General features: G+C 43.8%; 1 protein-coding gene across 1 annotated transcript in view; it reads left to right on the top strand.

Annotated features, from left to right (window-relative positions):
• Positions 1-845: 845 nt before the first annotated feature.
• LOC104462310 (epithelial-stromal interaction protein 1-like) overlaps positions 846-9,400 on the top strand; it is a gene marked incomplete at its 3' end in the record, with an annotated part of 17,709 nt that continues 9,154 nt past the window's right edge. Inside the window, exons 1-2 of the mRNA XM_010074211.1 lie at positions 846-1,042; positions 8,949-8,954. Coding sequence (XP_010072513.1) covers positions 846-1,042; positions 8,949-8,954 — 203 coding nt within the window. The remainder of the gene's footprint in view (positions 1,043-8,948; positions 8,955-9,400) is intronic.

The following is a 9,400-nucleotide window of genomic DNA, read 5'->3' as shown; positions in this document are numbered from 1 at the left end:
TGGGATCTCACAAGAGCCGAGTAGAGGGGCACAATCACCTCCCTCTCCCTGCTGACCACCCCTTTCTTAATGCAGCCCAGGACATAGTTGGCTTTGCGGGCTGCAAGTGCACACTGCTCGATCATGTCCAGCTTTTCGTCCACCAGGACCCCCAAGTCCTTCTCTGCAGGGCTGCTCTCAAGGAGTTCTTCTCCCAGTCTGTACAAGTACCTGGGATTGCCCTGGCCCAAGTGCAACACCTTGCTCTTGGCCTTGTTGAACCTCATTAGATTCTCCTGGGCCCACTCCTCCAGCCTGTCCAGGTCCCTCTGGATAGCATCCCTTCCCTCTGTTGTATTGACTGCACCACTAAGCTTGGTGTCCCAATATCCCCCAATGCTTTAGGATTTATCTGAGAGTTAGTTATTAGTTTCATCTTCCTCCTTACACTCCTGCAAAATAGAAACCAGCAAACCCCCTAGACTTATTCCCCTCTCTCATAAGCAAATTTGAAGCTCTGGGGGAAAAATTGTCAGAAATAGAGCTTTCAGCCAGACCTCACCATGTTTATGCTGAAGCAGTCTATTCCAAGACTGCAGAAAGTGTTGTTGACTGATTTATTAGTATAGATCAGCTTGGCTGTCATTCAATGGCTCCAGTCTGCCTGGGTGCTGTGTCTGAGATGACCAAACTGACCTTAAGCTGGAGGATGAGTCAGAAAGCAGGGCGCGGATTTGCGTGGCTTACAGCTGAGAGTCCAAGCAGGGGCGGGTCTTACAGGGAATTGAAACCAACTTGTACAAACTGAAATTCCCTAGCCTTAGCTGCAATACTCCTTCCTGACAAGGCAAGGAACTCCTGAAGCAATGTCTGGGGTTGGAGGATGGAGGGAAGGCAGTAGGTACAGGATGGCAGATACCTCCAGTACCCCATTTTCCTCTCGAGGTTACCTCTGGGATGGCAACAATAAAGCAGAGGAGGCTGAAAACCCTCAGCAGCTGACAACACCTGTAGAGGAGCGAAGTGGCCAAGCATCAGCCTACCAACAACAGCAAGAGCAGCAGTAAGTAACAAGGAGCCTGACTGAGATGGTGTTATGTGTATCAGGTCCCTGTTCTCCACCTTGCTTGAGGTGTGCACCTTCAGTGGCAGAAATACTTTATAGAGAGCCTGTAAGTGGGACTTCGCACACAAGGAGTTTGTCCTCCTGCTCTCAGAGCCACCTGCAGTCAGCCTGAAGCCTACTTACGAATGATGCTTCCTGCATGGGACCTGAACTGTTCTGGCAGACTTTGTGATGGCGTGGCTTACACCTCATGAGATAGCAGTGGCTGGTTCTGTACGTTTGGTGTTGCCGTATGTGGTGTCAGTTTCTTGGCATCTTTTTTCAAAGTGAAATTTCAAATCTGGTGCTAGCTCTGTGTTTTCTGTCTCCTAATATTTCATTCTGGAAAGTCTAAAAATACTTCCTTTGGCTTAAGAGATGGATATAGGCTGTATTCCAGCACTAATCTGAAGGCATTCCAGGACACAGAAAAGCTTCCAACAACTTCATGCTGACAAAAGTAAAGCCAGAGCTTCAGCTCTCAGTTTTATTTTAGGTTTCACTGAGGTCTCTACTGAATCCATCTCTGGTTTTCCAGTGACAATTCTTAGATAGTTGGTATAAACTCTAACTTGCAGATACAATACAGAATAGAAACTGAGAGTAGCGTGTGTGTATTTTATGCATGTGCTTAATATATATATGCTTAGCTGACCAAAGTGACTTGTTTACAGTCTTTTTCTCCAAGTGTGCTTTTTCTGAGCTGTTAGTAACAGTGCATGTAATGCTGTTATTATTACGTGCTGAGTTTGCTTAGCTTGTCTTTTTTTCCCTCACCTTTCAACGTGCAGCTGAGGGAAACTGAAGGCTGTTTCAGTTTCCTTTCCCTTCTTTCTGGATGAATAAGGTGGAGCCGAACTGTGAGAGGTGGCAGGCTGCTGATCGCAAGCAGCAATCAGCAGCTTTCCATTGTAACCCATAATTGCTTGCCTACTAGGTATTAATGATACGGGGACTATTAAGAGCTGGGTAGCTTTGAAGTCTGTCAGCGCTTTAATGACTGACTTTCAGGAGAGCAACCATTCCTGAGTTACAGTCTATATTTATTTTCTTCCACTTGCAACCATGAAAGACCCTCTGTCTTGCCTGTCCTCACCCTGGCATACATCCACAGTACAGTGAGAGAAGCCCTGGTTAGCTTACATACTTGTGCTATGTGCATTTTTTTCTTTTTTTTTTCCCTTCTTTTTTTTTTTTTGGTGGGGGGGAAGGGGGTAGGAATAGTGGGAGTTTTTGCTCGGATTTAGTCTGGGTTACAAAACCCCTTGGGTATAGGTTAGGTAAATACTTAATCAGGTAGTTGACCTGAGCTCCCTGCAGAATTTAAGGTAGAGCAAGTATATTCACACAGATTATCACCAGATGATGAAATCCCCCTTAAAGCTTTTGGGGAAGAATAATTTAAAGCCCTGTTCCTTTTTTCATCTTTGTACGACGCTTGCAGAGAGAAAGCTTTTGTGCATCTACTGCAAGGGCTGTGCACTTAATATTTTTTGCTATGTGATAGGGAAGATTCTCTCTCTGTCTTCATAAAGCTGTAACAAAGAATTCATTCCTAGGCCTAGAGCACACAAATTAAAGTCTGCATTAGTATGTAGTTAGTGAGGAGGAGGGACGTGGGAAAGGCAGGCTCAAACATTAACCATGTAAAATGAATGGGAAACAAATACTCAAAAGAAATGAACCAGGCTGAGGTTTGCTCCCTTCCCTTGAGGAGGGGTATGCTAGCCATCAGTTTGAAGGAGATGAAGCCACTTAAACTGTGGTTTTCTTAATTAGCCCAGATTAAAGTGGTAGAAGGTCTCTGAAATGCTGAAGCAGAAAAGGGGAGGTCTATTCTTAAAACAAAAAATAACTGTTACATTCATTGTTATATCTTTTTTTCTGTTATTCCAAGTTATGTTTCAAGAAAGGTCTCAGACTAAAATACCATTTCAGCAATGATAAAGCTGACTCGGCCTTTTAACCGTCAATCCTTCTGAACACAATCCTTAAAACTGAAATACTGGGACGCTCTCAGAATAGCCCAGGTTTTCAGGCTCTAGTATAACCAGGGTTGAACAGAGCAGTTTCAGAGCTAAAGTCACAGACATCCAGTAGAAGAAAAAATGCACAGACTAGCATTAACCTAGAAGGCTTTCTGGAATATGCGTAGCAGAGGGAACATGAGGGGCTCAGGTGGGATACCTCTGTGCCAAGGAGTGGCTCTACTCCAGCTTGTGTGCTGCTTGCTATTTTCTGGAAACAGCCAGGCCATGGTTTTGCTGCCAGCAAAGCAGGAGTTGGGTTCTCTGTTGAAGCCTCAGAGTACGTGTGCGAGTTGTTTCCATGCAAACTCTCCATCTCAGGCTGTGCTTCAGAGCAGTTGGGAGTGGGAAAACACCTTAGCAGCATCTTGGGGTGAGATCAGATGACCTTTCATGTAGAGTGGACACATGAAATATGTGTAGGACATGGCATGTTGTAGTCTCATCTAGTCTAGTTAATATTCAAACTTGACTATTAAAAAGTACAAGGTGGGCAACTGGTATTAGACTGTAATTTTTTTGCTGCTGTGGAAAAGCCCTTAAACACTATGTTGAGGCTGAGAAGTGATAATAAAATGCTCCTAATTAAGTTAAGAAAAATACTTGTTCAAATACAAAATTGAAATTAAACTTTGCAGATCCCCCTCCAGTTATATATAGGATGTGGTTTCAGACCATGAAGAAAAAAATCACCACAATGACAAGTGCTTGAAACTGCTTATAATAATAAGCTTGCATTTAAGTTACTTCACTTTGTCTGGTAAGTGCCATGAAATTAACTTGTAGAAAGTGAATTCCCAAATTGCCCCTGTTCACATCTATTCAGAAACAAAAGTCTGTACAGAAGAAAAGGTGGAGGAAAGTGGGGAAATTAAAGGCTGAAATGTAGCTAGTGCCTGAAAAAGAAAATGCTGCCCCCAATCAGCAGTCTGTCCTTGGTACCTTTAAAGCTGGCAAGAATAATATTGGTTCTTGTAAAATCCATTAAAAAATCAAATTCAAAATAATAAAATCTGAAGCTATATTGTCGCACAGCTGGTAGCAGTCCCTCATCGTTTTATGTGAAAGGCGAACAGAGTTTCTAGAATGCTTGACTCGCAAATTGTATTCTTTGACTGCAGGAGCCAAATCCATCAGGGTTTTCTTTCCTTCCTTTCCCAATACTCATCCTGAATTTAAAAAAGATAGAATATCCATAGTGCTGTAAGACCTCTCAGTTTTTTGCTGATAGAGTATACTTAGCAGTACTGAAAATTTTATTTTCTTTCGCAATCTGAAATTTTTTTAAAAAAACACTGAATTAGTCTGTTAAACTGGAGATGGATGTTTAGCAAAATGCATGCTTTTCCCACTGCCCTGCCACTTGTGGGAGGGCCAGAAGGGTAATTTGAATTATGGACCATTTGTTTAGAGTTGAGCTCTGCATTTGCTGCACAGGAGAAATCTCCCAACTTTCTGTCTTTTCAGGCTGATGGACTAATCTTTACAGCCCAGCAGGGCAACTCAGAGATGCCCGGCTTTGATGTGGTCTGTAGCTAGCCAAATGTTTTGTGTCTGAGTCTGTGTAAAGGATAACTGTGCAGCACGATTTCTGTTGCTCTGGATGATGGGGGGTTGCTGTGTTCCTCATAATGTGCGTGCATGGGGGGGAAGGAAGTCCTTTTAACTACTGCATCAGAAGGCTTTATTGGAAGAGCTTAGTTTGCACAAGCCCTGACATGTTCCCCTGATGCATAGCTTGATGAGGGGCTGTGGTGACACGATGAATAAGGAACAAACATATGGGAGGATACTCTGGGCAGGGGCAATAAAAGGACAACAAATACTGTGGTGCAGAGGCAAAGGAGGAGGAAATATATTGTTGAAGGGGAAGGGGGGGAAGCAGAGATGAACACGCCACTAACTTAGGTCTTCATCTTCATGTGAAACAGCATCTGACCTGCTCAGGTTTCCAAGCACGCTAGCAAGCCTGACTGGCAGCACACGGCTGCCTCTGCAGGGAGTAGCTGGGCTCAGTGCTGGCATTGCCAAGCCCAGTGCCTGGCCTGCCCGTGGATAGATGCTCTGTGCTCCTCATGGCTAGTGACTACCAGGTGCTCCAGCTGGCTCTGGTGCGCTCACTGTGTCCCTGGCGCTGTGCTGCGCTGAGGTAACTAAGCTGCTTTGGGACCTGGGGACAGCATAATCATAGCTACGTCTGACTTCTTTGCTGGGTCCAGTGGTAGCCTGCCGCACTGCCGCAGCGAACTCCCTGCCTTTGGTGTAGCCTGCCCGCAAGCAGTTCCTGTTTTCAGGGAAGAGAACTGTGCTGTGAGCCGAGTTTGGGCTGAGAGCTACCCCTTGTCTCACTGATTTGATCCATCATTGTGACAATTTCCTTGGAGCTTTCCTTGGAGAGGGTGGATGAGATCTTCCAGCACCGATGTGATTACTGCATCAAACGAGGTGCTGGCTGAAGCATCTGCTGTTGTTTCCACTTTGCAGTTGCATGCTGAGCCCAAACCAAGCTGCTGCATCTGAGCCCCATCTTAACTCCTGGAAATTCAGTTCTAAGTTTCAGTTTTACTCTTTGGACCAAATTTTAATTTTAGGAACTTCTCTACAAGCTTCCTGCACGTGGTCAAGGCAATCCCAAGCACAAATACAGTCTGGGTGGAGAATGGGTAGAGAGCAGCCCTGGGGAGAAGGACTTGGGGGTATTGGTGGATGAGAAGCTGAACATGAGCCGCCAGTGTGCTCTTGCAGCCCAGAAAGCCAACCGTGTCCTGGGCTGCATCAAAAGAAGCATTAGCAGCAGGTCGAAGGAGGTGATTCTCCCCCTCTACTCTGCTCTCGTGAGACCCCACCTGGAGTACTGTGTTCAGATGTGGGGCCTCCAACATAAAAAATACCTGGACCTGTTGGAGTCAGTCCAGAGGAGGACCATGAAATGATCAGAGGGCTGGAGCACCTCTCCTATGAGAACAGGCTGAGAGAATTGGGGTTGTTCAGCCTGGAGAAAAGAAGGCTCTGAGGAGACCTAGTAGCACCCTACCAGTACCTGAAGGGGACCTACAGGAGAGATGGGGAGGCACTCTTCATCAGGGAGTGTAGTGATAGGGTGAGGGGTAACAGTTTTAAGCTGAAAGAGGGTAGATTTAAACTAGACATTAGGAAGAAATTTTTCACTGTGAGGGTGGTGAGTCACTGGAACAGGTTGCCCAGAGAAGCTGTGGATGCCCCATCCCTGGAGGTGTTCAAGGCTTGGTTGGATGGGGCTTTGAGCAACCTGGTCTAGTGGAGGGTGTCCCTGCCCATGGCAGGGGGGTTGGAACTTGATGATCTTTAAGGTCCTTTCCAACCCAAACCATTCTATGATTCTATGATTCTGGGCACCGGAGAGTTGAGATTTGGGTGCCAACAGCATAACTGCAGGTCTGTTGCTTTCCTGCTTGTTTCTGGTATGTACCTTCTCCTGGGCCTCTCTCTGCTGCTGTTTTCCTTCTCCCTCTTTCCTCCTGCAAGTTCACTTCTGCAGGATTTAACTCATTGTTTTGTCTTAAGTCCTCACTATGGCAAAAATGTTGGCCATTTAATGAAAGCTTTATCTAACCAGAGGGACCAGATTCAGAAGTTACCCTGGCTTAATAAGCTTCCAGACATCAGCTGAACTGTGGTAATTAAGTGCACTCCTAGCCTGTGGCAAACACAGGGCAAAATCCATGAACATAGACTTTTGATAATAAACATTTTCTGCTAAAGGAGTTTATTTTCTGCCTCTTGTGTTAAGAGCATACAAGCAGCTAGGATGAATCAGTGTATAATGTCAGTCCCCACAGTAATTCACTTTTTGTCTCTGAGCTGTAAACTGGTAAGATGCTGCCACTGATAAAGATGGAAAGCCAGAGCCCCAAGCCTGCATGCAAGGTTTGTACACCCTCCCAGAGCTCTGCTTACAGCACCGCCAGGGCACAGATCATATTGCTCAACTGAAGTCTAGAACTGTGTCTGTTGGTTATTGCTATCATCAGGCCATGTGCGCATTGTGAAATAGGGATACCTACAGGACACTTGTTGTCTGCATGCTGGGATTTGGCATCTTGTAGCCCACTGATTTGTCAGCTTCTGTGGTGCTTAGCAGCATATGGCTACTCCATCAGGAATGGAAGCCTTGGTGAAAATAACATTTTGTGGTGGCATTGACTTCTCTTAAACAATTCCTGATAATTCATAGAATAATAGAATTGTTTGGGTTGGAAGGAACCTTAAAAATAATTTAGTTCTGACCCTCTTGCCATGGGCAGGGACCCCTTCCACTAGACCAGGTTGCTCAAACCTGATCCACCCTGGCCTTGAACCCCTCCAGGGGTGGGGCATCCTCAGTTTCTCTGGGCAGCCTCTTCCAGTGTCTCACCACCCTCACAGTAAAAAATTTCTTCCCAATATCTAGTCTAAATTTACCCTCTTTCAGCTTAAAACTGTTACCCTGTTACCCCTCATCATATCACTACAGTCCTCAATTGCCTCCCCAGTTGAATGCAAAGTTTAGCTTAGCATATCTTTGAAGGAGATTCAACTATTGTCTTTGGCAGTTTGCTCTCTTTTCGCTTTTAAATTCAGTCTTAATATATTATTTAATGCAGTATCCAGGTTGGATGAGGCTCTGAGCAATCTGGTCTAGTGGAAGGTGTCCCTGCCCATGGCAGGGGGCTTGGAACTAGGTGATCTTTAAGGTCACTTCCAACCTTAATGATTCTATGATTCTGTGATTCTATTATTTCACCCATATCTTCCCTTGACTCCTTCCTCCAGACTGAACCTGCCCAGATCTTTTTCTCAATCTTTAGTTATTTGTGTTGGTCTCCAATTGCACTCTTCTTGGGTTCTGTCTCTTACAGAGGGCACATGTTCAGCAAAGCGAAATATTTAGCTTTCAGCTTTGTAGCATTCATGTACAAATGCACCCACAGTATAAAACTCAGTGGAACTGGAAATAGTTTATAACAGCCATTACTTTTGTAACTCTTTAAACTATTTCACACTTCATTTGGAAAGCTCCCCAGTGGTAGATGGCTGGAGCAGGCTTGAGGAAAAACTGAACTGTGCAAAAAACATTATTGGTGAATGGCTGGTCTTATGTGTTTTTTCAATTTTAGAAATAAACTATTTATACAAACCTGAAAGAAAATGTAACAAAGGATTCTATGGTCTGTACCCTGAAAGCATTGAAGAGGTGTCATTGAGTTAGATGAGTAGAGTTACATGCAGGATTCAGAATTTAAGATTGTAGACGTGGTGTTCTCTGTTGCTGATCACTCAAGCTGTAAACTGTCTTTACAGATTTTCTATGACTGTATTGCATGTATCTCCTGATTGAAATGTTTCTATATCTATCTATTTATATGTAGTTATAGAGGTGTTTTTCTTCCCACTACAGTGGTATTTGATGTCTGTCTTTTTGAAAAATCATATGAGGTTGCTTTTTGTTTTTACTTAAATAGATACATCCTCTTACTGGGTTATATCTTTCTTGCTCTCACTAATATCTGTTCAGTCTGTGTAATTAGTCAATGCATTGCCATCTTCTGTGGAGAAAATAAACCAAGGAAAATCTCATCAAGATTAATATGATCTATAAAGTAGAAGAAGATTTGTTTCTCTTTTTCAAAGAGCTATAACCTGAGTAAGATGTTCTCCCCTCATCCCCCGGTGACTTCTGTATTTTTATTTATAAAACAACCCAACATCAAAAGTAGGCTTAAGTCATATAGCAATAAGAATCATTATTAGGGAACCAGAAAAGTTAAATTATTTATCATGTTTTCTGGTTCTGGATTTTGAAGTACTTCATATATTAGTATAAAGTACAAAAAGTCTGCACATCCCTGATAGCTTCAAATCTTTCCATTTCCCTTAATTGCTACACAGGTAAGTAGGATAATTTGCTCCAGACTTATGGCTACTGTGGCAACTCAGAAACTGACTGGAATATTAAAATGACAGGCTATAGCGGGTTTTATAAGCTTTACTGGATCAGCGGTTTTGGCTGAACATAGACATGACATGCAATATCCTGCAAACTGGCTAAAAACACGAGGTGAAAGCTGGTGGGGGGTTTTTGCATTAACTTTCTTTCCTTCAAAACAAATCTCAAGAAAATAAGGGACTCTAGGTGCGGATTTTAATTTTAGCATTAGAACTGGCAGGGCAGGTGGAGTCTCTCAGGCAACAGTTCATCTGGTGCCTCTCTTGAAAAGCAAGGACCAGCTCATACCCTGACTTTCACCAACCCCACAAGAAGCTTACTGTG

Source organism: Pterocles gutturalis, unplaced genomic scaffold (genome assembly GCF_000699245.1).
Source record: "Pterocles gutturalis isolate BGI_N339 unplaced genomic scaffold, ASM69924v1 scaffold11242, whole genome shotgun sequence".
Taxonomy (NCBI): Eukaryota; Metazoa; Chordata; class Aves; order Pterocliformes; family Pteroclidae; genus Pterocles; species Pterocles gutturalis.
This window is presented reverse-complemented; position numbering and strand designations above follow the sequence as displayed.